At 38.2% G+C, this 15,572-nt stretch overlaps 1 protein-coding gene across 1 annotated transcript in view; it reads right to left on the minus strand.

Annotated features, from left to right (window-relative positions):
* Positions 1-4,608: 4,608 nt before the first annotated feature.
* The window catches only part of PAICS (phosphoribosylaminoimidazole carboxylase and phosphoribosylaminoimidazolesuccinocarboxamide synthase), a 35,616-nt gene continuing 24,652 nt past the window's right edge, over positions 4,609-15,572 (minus strand). The window contains exons 7-12 of the mRNA XM_027102860.1: positions 14,907-15,086; positions 14,697-14,810; positions 13,759-13,842; positions 12,660-12,840; positions 10,998-11,156; positions 4,609-6,384 (exon numbers count right to left, since the gene is read on the minus strand). Coding sequence (XP_026958661.1) covers positions 6,218-6,384; positions 10,998-11,156; positions 12,660-12,840; positions 13,759-13,842; positions 14,697-14,810; positions 14,907-15,086 — 885 coding nt within the window. The 3' untranslated portion in view covers positions 4,609-6,217. The remainder of the gene's footprint in view (positions 6,385-10,997; positions 11,157-12,659; positions 12,841-13,758; positions 13,843-14,696; positions 14,811-14,906; positions 15,087-15,572) is intronic.

A 15,572-nucleotide genomic window follows, 5' to 3' on the forward strand; every position in this document is an offset into this window, starting at 1 on the left:
ATCTTGAAAAACCTGGGGTTGGTTCTGGGTAAAGTTCAGAGAAGCGAATATGAGGAAAGGCAAAGAAGAAGAAAAGAATCTCCAAGTGCAAAGCACGTTTGGTGAAAACCCCCTGGCTACCCTTTGGGCTGCATTTCAGGAGCAGTTGGCAATAAGGCTGGAAGGGTGATGTGTTTTGGTGTGAGAATACCCAGGTTCAGACGCTCTAGATGTCTGACTTGTGAACGTGTTATCAGAGTCCCAGTTTTCCCGGCTGTAAAATAGGGATAATATATAATTGTTCTAGGGATAAACGATACTTCCTGCACCCTGTCATAGTAAGCACTCAAGTAACACAGAGACATAGGGGATTTAGAGTTTTTGTAAGACCTTAAATATCAAGATGTGCTTGTCCAAACCGAGTACCTACCGAGTATTCTTGATGAGAACGACAGGACATTTTATTGAACGCCTACTGCAGGCTCATTTCTGGTCACGATCCTACCAGTTCCTGCCTCTTCCCCCCTCCTCTCTTTCTCAGCAAACTAGCTAATTCCTTTTCATCCTTCAATATTTCTGTATCCTTCTGGTTCCAGGTTAAAAGTTACCTCTTTGACTTTGCAGACACTGCAAGGTTCCCCATTACACTGTCTTATGGAGCTCTCTACTTCTGAGCACTGCTCATTGTTTAAGGCCTGTCTCTCTCCAGATGTACTGTAATTTCCATGAGGCCAAGGACTATATTTGCCTTGCTCACTGTAGCATCCCTAGGATCTAGCACACTCCCTGGCATATAGTTGGTACTCAACTTTTTAACTGAGTGAGTTTTTGCTTCTTTCTCCCTTAATCTGTGAGTTCCTTGTGAGCAGAAACTATGTCCAGCTCATGGCTATATCCTATGGTGCCTGGCACATTTCATGTCTGGTTAATATGTACAATGCAGAAACAGCAGTAATGATCCAGTGAGCTCTAGCTCAGGAGGTTATAATCTCTGAATTAGTAAAAATCATGAGAAGGGCTGTGGACTTCTACTAGCTGTGGAACTGTCATGTATTTCAAGCTAATTATGCCTGGATTTCAGAGGGTTTAAAGGAGTTCGGGAAGACATTTGGTATACGCAAAATTTTATTAGAATTTTTCTGAGGAAAGATTTTGTAACTTCCATTGGATTCTCCAAAGGTGTTTATCCTAACTCCCGTCTCCCCCTCCAAAAGCTAAGAACCACTGCCTTAGTAGTGCATTTCTCTCTTTTCAGAATATTGACTTTATGTAAGGAGTCACAGTTTTGGTTTCTATATCAGTCTGATCTCATATACTTTGTAGCTTGTAGAAATTTCCTCAGAATTCCTCTGTTGTGATTCCTGTGTTTCTGTTTCTTCTGTCATTTTTAATGGGGTTTTGTGGCAAACAAGATATAAATGTATGGATTTAATTTGCCCCTTTTGAAACAGGAGTCTTCCAAACCAGAGTGATTTTTTTAAAAAATAAATTTATTTATTTTAGGCTGCATTGGGTCTTTGTTGCTGTGCACAGGCTTTCTCTAGTTGCAGTGAGTGGGGGCTGCTCTTTGTTGCGGTGCATGGGCTTCTCATTGCAGTGACTTTTCTTGTTGCGGAGCACAGGCTCTAGGCGCATGGGCTTCAGTAGTTGTGGCACACCGGCTCAGCAATTGTGGCTCATGGGCTTAGTTGCTCCGCAGCATGTGGGATTTTCCCGGACCAGAGATCGAACCCGTGTCCCCTGCATTGGCAGGTGGATTCTTAGCCAGTGCTCCACCAGGGAAGCCCCAGAGTGATGGGGCTTATCACAGTGACATATACCTGATGTCACTCTTCTATCCTAAGGATGAAATCCAAACTACAAAGCCTAGCATGTAAGGTCCTTTATGATCTTTTGTTACTGTCTACTCCCCTTGCATGTTATACTCCTCTAATATTTAGTTATGTATGGTTCCATGTTGCCATACCTGTGGGAATTTGTACATATATTCATTCCACAAATATTTATTGAGTGCCTTCTAAATGCCAATGTCAGGCATTATATCAGTACTAGTCGCTTGGGATACAATTAACAACAAAAAGACAACCTAGTGTACTCATGGAATGTATTTTCTAGTTGGGAGAGAGAGGCAATAAACAAATATATACCATGTTTGGTGGTAATAAATTCTACGAAGAAAAGTAAGGAAAGGTAAGAGGGATTGAGGACAGAGTGCAAGGAGTTACTGAAGCTCAAAGAGAAACGTGCCCAAGGAAATCTTTTCATTCCCATTCTACTGCTATTTTCACTGTACCACAGTGCTGGGTTAACAACCCCACCCCAAGTATTTGAGGTTGTGAGGAGTTAAATGCAAAAGGCACCATTAAAAGTAAGCGTTTCCACTGGCTTTCCAAGGACTGCTGGGCTGAAGATGGCAGGGAGAAATTGTGGATGTTCTATGGCCTGTCATGTTTTATTTAAGTCACATTATGCTGACTCTGCCCTTTTTTCCTGTTTTTAGAAATTAAATCAGCTGAAGGGAATATAAAATTCAAGGTAATTTTCATGGAATAAACTCTACTCATTCTATACAGTCAGCCAAATAGATTTTTACATAATGCATTCATCTGCTAGGATATACTTTACATATATTGACTCATTTAACTCTCAATCACCTTGAGGTGCGTAGTATTAGTCCCACTTTACACACGAGGAAATTGAGGCACAAAAAATTTACGTAACTTGTTGGAGGTCACATCTTCTTTCAACTGGACTACAGTAGCTTCTTAACTAATCTCCTTGCTTCTCCTCTAATCCACACAACAGCCAGAGAATACTTTAAAACCTGTTGAATACATCACGTCAGCCCCTGCTCAAACTTACCAATGGTTTTTCCTGACACACTTCAGTGTGGTCTGTAGGCCCTAAGTTATCTAGCCTTTGCTTACATCAATATCTCCTTCCACTCTTACCCTTGCTCACAGAGCTCCAGCAATATTAGCATGTTTGCAGGTCCTCAAAAAGGCAAAGCTATTTTACTTTCTGTTCTTTTAGTCTGGGAAACTATTTCCCCATATCTTTGCATGGCTTCCTCTTTTACATCATTGCCCTGCTCTCCTTAAAAACCTTCCTCTTACCCCATCACTGTCCTCTCACCTTGGCTATTCTTCATGTGCACTTATACTTCCCTGAATCTATCTGATTTATCTTTTATGGTTTGTTATCCCCAATAAAATGTAAATTTTGTGAGGGCGAGGGCCTTGTCTCTGTTCAGTGTTGCTTTCCTAGGGCCTAGAATAAAATAAGGCAAAACATGTATTTCACACATGGATGAATGAATAAAGCTTCACACAAGAGCTTATCCTTGCCTTTTATTTGGCTGCTTTGTTTTAAATTTCAGGAGGCATTAAAGCAATTCTAAGTGTGGCTTTAAGATATAAAGTTTAAGTACAGCGTTATTCGGACACAATTTTTCTTCCTCTATTTAACTATAAGCCCACAGAAAGTATAAACACCCAAAGATGGGAAACCAGGTAGGTTTGTGTAAATTACTTTTTATAACAGTTAAAATACTTTCAAACAAGTATTTACTCTAGCATTGATGAACTATACTACTGAGGGTTATATGTACTCTATTAAGAAACTAATAATGACCATTGATAAAGGTCAGTCCTATCTATGAGTCTCAATCAGTGTTTGAAATTTTTATGTACTGCACAGAAACAGGTGGAGCTTTTGCTAGGTAGGGACAGAAGAGTTGAAATAGCAGCCAATGACTATTCAGAGACTATGAAGCCCAAGTTCAAAGATGTTAAAATCAAATCTTTTTAATTGTTCTTGTGATCTAACTTTAGAAAATAAAGCAGTACATGATTTTTATAATTCCCCCATTTCTAACAGACAGCTAGGCATTAGCACATCAGAGCATAAGACAATGTAAGGGAAATAAACTGTAGAATTACGTTTTCTCCTCTTTGGGAGCTTACAATCCAACAGAGAAAGTACTTGTAGCCACTGTAGCTGGAAGGTTTATCAGGGAAGGTTTCATGGAGAAAGCGAAGATGAAGCTCTAGTAACTTAACAAGTAGATTTTAATGACAAATGAGAACATTCTAAGAACTAAACGTACAGATATGCAACAGTCTGAAAAAGAGGAAAGCAAGTTCCCTTGATGGGTTACAACAGCAATTCTTAACCTACAGACTATGGATAGGCTTCAAGGAACCCAGGAACAAATGGAACCTGTTAGTAAACATACTGTGCAATTTTCTAGGGAGAGGGTCAACAGCATTCATATTTTCAAAGGAGTCTATGTTGCAAAAGAAATTTATTTAAGAGTTTTTGTTGTAAGTCCTTGGACAATCAACCTCAAAAAGGTTGGGTTAAGAAGGAAGACCTAGGGCTTCCCTGGTGGCGCAGTGGTTGAGAGTCCGCCTGCCGATGCAGGGGACACGGGTTCGTGCCCTGGTCCGGGAAGATCCCACATGCTGCAGAGTGGCTGGGCCCACGAGCCATGGCCGCTGAGCCTCCGCGTCCGGAGCCTGTGTTCCGCAACAGGAGAGGCCACAACAGTGAGAGGTCCGCGTACCCCCCCCCCCCCAAAAAAAAAAAAAAAAAAGACCTAGATCAGGCTAATACAGAATTTGACCCTTGCTTGAGGTTTATGTACAGTGGATGGGTAAACAGGGTAAATTCAAGACCTGGTAATGAGTTAGAAATGAAAGGTCAGAGAAAAACATCAAGGATAAAATTAATTTGGGACAGTGAGTGCAGCCAGATATAGGCTTGGTGGAAGATGAGTTAAGTTTAGACCATTCAGACAGAAATGGACAGCTGAAAATACAAGTCTACAGACATTCACTGTAAAGAATTAAAGTTATCCTACCATTATTTGTAAACAATGAACTCAATAGTAGGAAACATCAATACTTAAGGGAAAGAGTAAAATATGAGGAATGATTAAGATTGAGGTTGGAACAACTTGGTGTATAGCCCAAGAAAGGAAGTTAGGTCAGTCATACCGCACAGAGATCAGGTGAAGGAAGTGATGAGATGCCAGCTTGCTAACAGTTGAGAGGGAAGTGAAAAAGCATAGACTGGGTAGGCCAGTGTCAAGATTTCATCTTGATTTGTCAAGATTTCATAGCAGAGATTCTTAACATTTTGGGGGGGGACACACATCTTTTTGGTAAAAACTGATTGCCCCCTTCTCATAGAAGTGAACATATACATAAAATTTTACATGTAAGCTTAAGGGGTTCATAGACACCTGGATTAAAGTTTCATGATCTATAAAATCCTCAAGGCTGCGTAATGTAACACTGATATTTCCAAATATGGTTTATAGACTCATGATGAACTATCATACCTCTCAGTAACAACTGCTCCTTTAGAAGTGCATTTTGCTGGGTATACTAGACTTAATACTATTACAAGAAAGAAACTAGTTATGGGTATTAACTGGGAGATTCCAATTTTTGAAAATGATGGTAGGTTGGGGATTGTTAGTCTGGCTAAAATATGTGTTATCAGAATTAAAAGAATTTTATGACCTACAGAGCCAAGTAAGATTTACTAACTCATTTGCAATGGCAAAGGTGACTCTATTTCTTTTCCATGGGAAATTGCCCTGACACTTAACAGAGAAGTTCTCAGAAGTCTCTCCATGGTTTCCACAGTGCCCCTTCATCTTAATTCATGTCTTTCTTACCCCCAGAGTCAATCTCAGCTTTTCTTAAAAAAGGCAATATCAAACCCAAACATCATCTCTAGCTATAGCTAGAGATAAATACAACATCATTTTCTGACATACTGACTGCAAGTAAAAAACCATGCCCTAGAGTTTTGTAAAGATCATAATGTGAAAGAGGACTATATTGCTCTTAACCACCCTAAGATACAACCATTTTAAGTTTCTAAAACTTACGGACTCAGATGTAGGAAGTAGTAACTTTAGAGCTCTATAATAGAACATTATTATCATTTAAGAAATATATTTAATTATACTGCCTACCTAACTGACCATATGTGGGTAAGAGATTAATTTTAAATGTATACTAATTTCACTACTTATAAAGAAATACTAATAAATATGTACATTTATTCTACTAATTCATGAATCTAGAGAGGCATTCATTCACTTTTAAATTTTGTTTTCTCTGATTGATTTAAAATCTTTTCATCTTGCTTGATTTCTTTTTTCTGCAGCTAAACTAGAAATTTATAGTTTTTCTCCTAAACAATGCAATGATGTTCTTTCTTATAAATTGCCCTCTCTGATTTTCTTGTCAGCCTGCTTCAAGGAAATCCAGGTGTTCAATACACTTGCTCGCAGTTTGGCCCAAATCAAATGGTTGTTTAATCCAAATATCTGAGCAGCAAACTGAGCTGATCCTTCTGGAGAAAGTATGGTTGAACAGCCAAGACCTATTCATAAAAGAAAAGACAGAAAATTGAGCTGTAAATTAATAATGACAATACCACTTACCCAACTATTTTATACTCTCAGAAGCCCTGTTAGCCACAGACAATACAGCTATAATATTATCCTTGTCTGAAGTAAGATCTGTAGAAGGAGTTTCCATCTTTACTCTTTAGAGTGATAAAGTGATTATAAGATGATAAGTAATATTTATCAGCCAGGAACAGATATTTTATATACAACTATCACTCTTCTCACTGAATCCACTTGCAAAGAAATTTACCTTTTTTCAAAGTTCTTTTCACATACATTATCCCTTTAAATCCCTGGTGAAACACAATAGAAATAAAACAAGGAATGAGGTAGAATCATCTGTTCTTAGACAAACCTGAGGTATGTTAATTATTTTGGTAATTTTCTAGTTATTCCTTTTGTTTTTGCACTTGAATTATTCTAACATTTTTAAGCAGTGGAAAAGTCAAATCCATAAAATAATTTTAAGAAATATTATAAATAAATTCAATAGTAATAAGATCTAAAAGACAGTAGACTAGAAAGTAACTTCCTCGGGGACCACAGGTTTGCTCAGGCAGTTTCTCGAGGTGGTACTATTATGTCTGTGTCATTAGAGTCAAGGACTAAATAGGTTATAGATCCAAAAGATCCAATTTCCCTAAATACTCTTGGAATTCATCAGGCTCTTTGACTCTCACTATCCCCAATAAGAACAGACTAAAATATAAATCACAAGATTTAATTTGTATTAATAAATCAATTTACACAGCTCTGCTACTTACTACATAACCAACATCAGCCAAATTAATTTTAGTGTCCTTATGTAACATGGGGATGATAACTAGTAGCTACCTTATGTGAGGATTCAGTGAGTTAATACAGATAAAGTGCTTGGAGCAGTGCCTGACACATAGTAAATACTCAATGAATGTCAACCATTAGTAGTAGTAGTAGTAGTAGTAATAAATTAGGTAGAGCATTCCACTCTAACAACTGAAGTACCTGTGCCTACTGCCCATGACTCACTTTCTGATGTCAAGAAAACCTAATTAGCAAAAAATTAAGTTACCTGGTGAGCATGCCATAAGAGCAAGAGGAACGAAGTTTTCAGGATCTTACATTTTGGCAAAGGGAGTACTAACTAACTTAGCAGACCAAGAAAATTTAATCCTAACTAGAAGCAGGGAAAGATGAGAAGCAGCCTGACATTACAGAACCCACTCAAAGGTTGAGGAACTGGTGACACCAGATACCTTTTAGGGGAGGAATCAGGTTGAAAATGGGGCTAAAAAGAAGAAGACTGAGTGAAAGCCAAGAAGAAGTAAGGCCATCAGATCCTCCTCCCCACTCTATGTACCTGAACAATGGCCCCTTCTGCACCATGGCAGAGTTTTAAATTCTTCTGGAGACTAAACAGACTTTAGTCCAGACTTCTGTGCCAACCGGGCACAGGTGAAGTAAGGAATGCCACAGTGAAAACATGGGATTAAGTTTGCACATGTTAACAAACTCAGGCAGGAGACTGAGACTAAAAATGTTCTCTGGGTAATTCTGGCCAACACATGAGAAAAGATCAAAGACACTGATGTGAGGGGTTATTCAAAGAATGACCCTACAAGATCACTCACAGTGGAGGCCACTTTTGACAAGCCCTACCCACTTGCAGAGCTTCCAATTGGTTTTTTATGACACTTAAAAAAAATTATATTTATTTATTTGGCTGTACCAGGTCTTAGTTACAGCACACAGGATCTTCATTGCAGGATGTGGGATCTTTTAGTTGCGGCATGCATGTGGGATCTAGTTCCCTGACCAGGGATGGAACCCGTGCCCCCTGCATTGGGAGCGTGAAGTCTTAGCCACTGGACCACCAGGGAACTCCCTCCAATTGGTTTTTACAGTGCCATTCTTAAACAAGAGAAAACAGCCAAGGCTTATTAGCAAACAGCTATGGAAAGGAACTAATATGAAAGGAACAATAATAAGCTCAGAGAGATAAAGGAGGTTATTGCAAAGATTAAACAAGAAAAGGATGTTTGGGGAGGTGGTAGGGGGAGACCAGAGAACAAAAAAGAGCTGTAAGAAATTCAAAATACCACATTCAAAATGAAAAGCTCAATAGATGGGTTGAAATGTAAAAGATGGGTTGAAATGTAAAGTTGAAGAGATCTTCCAGAAAGTATGGCAACAAGAATAAGAAAACAGGGACTTCCCTGGTGGTGCAGTGGGTAAGACTCCATGCTCCCAATGCAGGGGACCCGGGTTCGATTCCTGGTTGGGGAACTAGATCCCACATGCATGCTGCAACTAGAGTCCACATGTCACAATGAAGTTCCTGCGTGCTGCAACTACGAAGTCTGCATGCCACAACTAAGACCCAGCACAGCCAAAAATAAAATAAATATTAAAAAAAGAAAGAATAAGAAAACAAAATAGAAATCAAGGCAGTGAAAAGTAAATCCAAAAATGAAAGAAGAAAGAAAATGGAGGCGGAAGGAAATTATTAAGTAATTCAAGAAAATTTCCCAGGACTAAAGAATCAAAGTTCCAGATTAAAAGAGCCCACTACAAGCCCAGGAAGAAAACAGACTCACCAAGACGCATCTTCGTGAAATTTAAGAATAATGGATTGATAAAAGATCCAAGAAGTTTCCAGAAAGAAACAAAATTCATAAATGACCTAGAACCAGAATGGTGGAAGGGCCCTGGAGTTCTCAATAACTCTGGAAGCTAGAAGACAGCAGAGTAATAACCTCAAAATTCTGACAGGGCTTCCCTGATAGCACAGTGGTTCCTGCCTGCCAATGCAGGGAACACAGGTTCGAGCCCTGGTCCGGGAAGATCCCACATGCCACGGAGCAACTAAGCTCATGCACCACAACTACTGAGCCTGCGCTCTAAAGCCTGCAAGCCACAACTACTGAGCCTGCCCACCACAACTACTGAAGCCCGCGCGCCTACAGCCCAAGCTCCGCAACAAGAGAAGCCACCGCAATGAGAAGCCCGCACACTGCAACGAAGAGTAGTCCCTGCTCACTGCAACTAGAGAAAGCCTACAAGCAGCAACAAAGACCCAATGCAGCCAAAAATAAATAAAATAAATAAATTTAAAAAAGAAAAAATTCTGACAGAAAATAGTTTTCAACCTCGAATTCTATTCCTAAATTATCAAATCAGACTGAGCTGCAATAAAAACGTTTTAGGTATACAAGGTCTCAAAAAGTTTATCTTCTGTACCCTTTCCTCAGAAAGTTCACTAGAATGCTCTCCAACAAAAAGTAAACCAAGAAGGTAAAGATATGGGACCTAGGAAACAGGAGATCCAAGACTAGAGAAAGGCAAAATGAATGTCCAGGATGCTGTAGAGAGAGATCCTAAGACGAGCAGTGCAGCAGGCCTAGAGAGAAGCCAGTCCATATGGGAACATGTCAGAGGGCACACTTACTTAACACGTATCAAGAGCGGATTTACACTTACACGACTGTGAGAAAAATATGAGGTATATTAAGTGATAAGCAAATCGACTCTTACTGAAACAGTACTGACACTCAGGCCTTATAGATCAGATCATTATCTTGGACCATGATGAGCACACAACAATATTGTTATTTTATGAGATCCTGCTCAGCCAGCCAACTGATGAAACTTCCTTGGTTTTAATTATTCTAATACCTAAGTTTTAAATATTTTATTTCCTCTACAGAAGTAACAATCACATTTACAAAAAACAAAACAAAACAAACAACAAAATACCATGAATGATGTATTCTTGGGTGGGGAAAAAAACAAAACCCAAAACCAAATATGAACTTGATCTAACTACAGATTTTACCACCACTTTACAGAAAATAGGGGATGGAAGAGCATGTTAAACAACACCCAGAAATGTAATCAGCTAAGTCCAGAATGCGGAAAATTCTATAGGAGAAGTGAAAGAGGAAAAAAAAAAAGATTAAAAGGGACTTTAGGGCTTCCCTGGTGGCGCAGTGGTTGGGAGTCCGCCTGCCGATGCAGGGGACACGGGTTTGTGCCCCGGTCCAGGAGGATCCCACATGCCATGGAGCGGCTAGGTCCGTGAGCCATGGCCACTGAGCCTGCGCGTCCGGAGCCTGTGCTCCGCAACGGGAGAGGCCGCAGCAGTAAGAGGCCCGCGTACCGCAAAAAAACCCCCCAAAAAACAAAAACAGAACAACAAAAAAAGAGACTTTAGAGATATATCAACTAAATGCAATATAAGGGCTATGTTGGATCTTAATTTGAATAAACTGTAAAAACAAATGAGACAACTGGAAAAATGAACACTAGTTGGAAATTAGATTTTAAGAAATTACCATTAATTTTCCTTAGGTGTGAATATGGTATCATTATGATTTTAAAACTAGAGTCTTTATCATTTAGAAAGACATACGTAAATACTGAAGTATAAAATGCCATAATTTCTCAGATCTGCTTTAAATAATCCAGCAGGAGAGGGCTATAGATGCAACAAGATGTTAATTTCTGAAGCTGGGTAATGGGTATGTGAGATTTCATAATGTTATTCTATTACAGTGCATAGTTGAAACTTTTTAATAAACTTTTTTTAAAAATTCAATTATCTTACCACTGGGTAATCGAAGAGAAGACCACACATCCTGAGCTCCCCAGTCTGGAGTGAGGGGAGGACAGCTGATAACTGGATATGCTGTGTTACCAGACATCACTGGTCCTAAACCATTGCTTCTGCCTGCCACTGCCACAAATACAGTAGGAATGCCATCCCCTAGGCAAATTACAAGTTTATAATTAGGCTAAGCACTCAAGAGATTTAAAGATAGGTTAAAAAAAAAAAAAGGGCCCATGTGTAGTAACTCCTTGAGTTCTTTAACAGTAGTCTCCAGAAAAAGCACTATATTGACACTATTATTAAATATATATTCAAAATATAAGGTTCACTCTGCCACTTACTGTATATCAAGTAATGAAGTAGCAAGAAGAAGTTTGGCCATCTTTGAGATCTGTAGTATAAAGGAGGTATAACACCAGGGCGTGAGTGAGGGAATGGTTCAAAAGCCCCTTCCACTATTGCTACTTCGGCTCGCTGAAGCAAAGAATGACACCACCTGAAGCGGCATCTGTCCTGGTGTCTTTCAACCAACAGGGTATGGGAGATACAATTAATAGAGACTAGAGGTTTAGTGACACTTTTTTTTTTTTAATTTTTCTATTTTATCTTTTTTTATACACCAGGTCCTTATTAGTCATCAATTTTATATACATCAGTGTATACATGTCAATCCCAATCGCCCAATTCATCACACCCCCACCCCCACCCCCGGCGGGTTTCCCCCCTTGGTGGCCATATGTTTGTTCTCTACATCTGTGTCTCGATTTCTGCCCTGCAAACCGGTTCATCTGTACCATTTTTCTAGGTTCCACATATATGTATTTACTGACATTTCTTGAAATAAGAGTTGAGGAACTGAATTCAATAATATAGTACTGAAATATTTAAGACCCTTCAATATATTTTTAAACATACCTCATAAATATTTTATTCTTTCGTAAATTCATAAGTTATTCTTTTGTTTCCTACAACAGTGATTCCTAACTTAGAATCCAAAATTTTACATTTGCATTTTTCTGGAGAAAGAGATCTGGCTTTTATTAGCTTATCAAAGAGGTCTGAGACCTTCCCACCCACCCCCTGAAAAAAAAAACCCTCCAAAATTCAGTAAATATGCTCCTATAGCAACTACCTTCAGAAGGAATACTCAACCAATATTTTTTCCAGTTGAGAAACATTCCAATCTACAGGGCTCCATATTTTAGATGCTATCCCATCAAGACATTTCTTTTATATACTAAATTCTGAAATTATTCCTTAATTTCATGTTTGACTGCCTCCCAGGAAAGGCTGACCCTTAAAGATACTTGAGAGGATCTGCTGCTTCAACCCTAGGCCCTCCTTCTGTAATTGACGTGGGGCCTATCTTCTGTTGGAGCATATTAGAAACGATGCTTGAGGGGATTAGGTAAAGACTAATTCTAGTCTTCATTTTCCTCCCATGCTTGCATTTTCAGTTCTTTCTCCCTGGTCCATTCTTTTTTATAAGCTCCTAGAGCACCTTAAAACTTCTGGAGGTAAACATCATGAAAGCCTAGAATATCACATTTTTTCCCTTGGAATGTGGTGAAACTATTTTTCAGCATTATTAGTCTAAACATAAAATTTGGGGCAAAATCAGGAGAACTTCCTGAAATGCTCTAGTTATTCTACATTTACCTTCATACTCAGCTTTAATCCTCAGAGTTTCATCTGGTCCTTTATGGGCAGATGTTACCCTAAGTTCACAGGGAATGCCAAAATTTCCACAAGCCTTCTTAATTTTTTCACAGTGACTAAGATCAGAGGTTGAGCCCATCAGTACTACAACCCTGCACTGACTTTCTGGTTTCAGAAGCAACTGGAAAAGAAAAACATGAATATGCAAAAGAAGGCAAAGACAAAAATGAATAAATATAGGAATGAGTACTGTAAGAATAGTCAGTTTACAGAGCTATAGCTTATAGTAAAATTACAACCTGCCACAATATTTCCTTTAATAGACCAAATTTAAGACAGACAAGCAGGACAAAATGATAGAGGATTTATTTTTCAAAATAGCCTCTCTATATAAAGGAAAGTGGTCTTCATAACTAAGACCTAATGAGTAAGATTTTTAATCAGATAAATTGTTTACTATTGTAATAAAAAGCAAGGATAAATACTCAAACCTTTTAATTAATATTCAGGAAGCTACAATATAAAATATGTCATTGAAGATTTTTAGTACATTCTGTTCAATGGGGGTTTTAAGGTATAATCAGCCATAATAGAAGTCATATTATAAATCTTCTTAAGTTAGTTGCTTGGAATTCAAAATGCATGTTCCTATGGAAATGATGTTCTACAAAGTAATTACTACCCTTGGATAACCATAAACCCCATTCAATTTCCATGGAATTATACTAATAATAATACCATAAATTTTAGAGTGACATTTTAATGTCACATGGAGTTCCAATTCTAAACTCTTGCTAGTAGAACTCTGAGTAGCAGTGGAGAGGTGGGTAGGTGCCCCCTCCTATAGGGGGCAGGGAGGAAAGGATTCCAGGTTTCCCCAACAGGATTTGGGAGATGACTGGCCAGTTTCATAGCAGGGAGTTCCAGTATGCCAGTGAGGATAGTTCAGCTGGTACATTTTTTAAAGGTGCTCCTTTCTTTAAAGTCACTGGAAAAAAGAAAAGCACTGCACCCTCTCATTTTTTTTTTTCTTTTTGAAGCAAGATTTTCTTGGAGAAAAACATAAAAATACAATACTGATTTATTACAAAAGGTTTACCTCTACTCTTTCTGCAACCCACTCAAAATTTTTCTTTACCATCTGCAGCCCTTCAGGAGTTACTTCCTTGAGGTCACGGTACGACTAGAAAATAAGATATAAAGTTTAGAATACAACTACTAGATGTGCATGAACTCCCCCTACTCCTTCCCCCAAAAAACACCCAGCAACTAGATCTAGTAAGCAAAGATGACTGACGTGAGCCACCATTATAGAGACTCACTACCTCTCACCCAATTCCCAGACCTAAGTCAGTTCAAAGAGCCAGAATTTTCTGATAGAAAAGAAGACGGGGTAAAGTATTCCATTAGTAATAGTCTTCCTATCTGAAATTATTTGGTTTCTGAGTTTTGGGTACGGATTATGAAGAGTTTGCATAGCAAAGGATATATCTGAAAATGTATGTGAGTCAACAAATTGATTTCCTGAATTAGACTAGAGAAACTTCAGATAGTGATGTATACTTGTATTTTCATTTGAGTTACTACACCAGCAACTACAATTAGCTGCCCTGACAATTCTTATGTATTAAATATAGAGAGGGTCTTGCCCTAATTTTGTTTTTCATAGGAAAGAGCAGATATGGAGCCTGATAAGATCTGCAAGACCCGAGTTCCAGATCTGCCACTAACTCTTGTAACTGTGAAGATATCTATCATCTTAGAGCCTTAGGTTTCAATTAGCCAAACAAGGATAATACTTGAGTCTATTAAAATAATAAATGAGAAATCTGCTTCATAAATGTAAAGTATCACTCCTATCTTTTTTCCATGATATATGAAACATAAGAGATATTTATCTTTAAAAATAAATAGCAATCAACAACTCAGGTTCATATCGTAACAATAACTGACTTTTCTTTTCCTCCCATCTTCCCTTTCTCCTCTATCCCAGCCTGATCTTGCAAAGGATTAAAGAAAACCTGAAGCATTACCTACCTGTTTGTCTTTTTGTTGGCTTCGATCTCCTGATGGCCAGAGTCTCCAGGAATCATTATCAATAACATCAGCAAGAACAATTTCTTTGGTGGTTACATCAACACCAAATTCAATCTAGAAATAGCACATCACCAAAGAGTTTTTCAAAATTACTACTAAAGACATTTCTCGGTTATAACCTTTACTTTCAAAACTCCATTTCATTTGTACCTTCATATCAACCAGTGTACAGTTCTGGGGCAACCAGGATTTCTCCAGTATTTCAAAAATAGCCTGTGTAGCATGACTCATGATATCCACTTCAGTTTGGCCTATAACAAGTGCAGCAAAGCAAAAATTTGCAGCAATTAGCTGTTCCTCAGACCACTGCGGATCATTATTAGCATCATCCTGAGAAAAAAGTATAGAAAAAAGTACAATTAAATACAAACATTTTGAACTTTTTCAGATAAACTGAAGTCCTTTTTCCCTTGAGCACGATAAATTCCTCAGAAATATTCATTTTCTCTAAATATTTGATGTTTGTTTAAAATACCCTTTAATTCACAGCAATCATTTTAAACTCTTCTATTTTCAATAGCTACTTTAAATTCAAAATTTTGGGGTAACTTATTCTATGTCATAAAGTATTTGTAAAGAATTTGCTTTCCATATATAAATAATTTAAATACAAGTTTGTGATTTTTATCTTTCCTTAATCAGAGGCAACACAGATGGTAAGAAGGCCAAAACACATTTTAGTCCACAAAATCTTTCCAAAATGCAACTTTCCTAATCCGCTGACCTTATTTTTGATAAGAATTTATACAAGACTATAAGTCCTCAGTGACATTACTTGATAATTCAAGAGACTTCGTGCAAAGTAAAGAGATGCGT

Source organism: Aethalodelphis obliquidens, unplaced genomic scaffold, assembly GCF_003676395.1.
Source record: "Aethalodelphis obliquidens isolate GAN/ISIS:26980383/991018 unplaced genomic scaffold, ASM367639v1 scaffold6, whole genome shotgun sequence".
Lineage (NCBI taxonomy): Eukaryota > Metazoa > Chordata > Mammalia > Artiodactyla > Delphinidae > Aethalodelphis > Aethalodelphis obliquidens.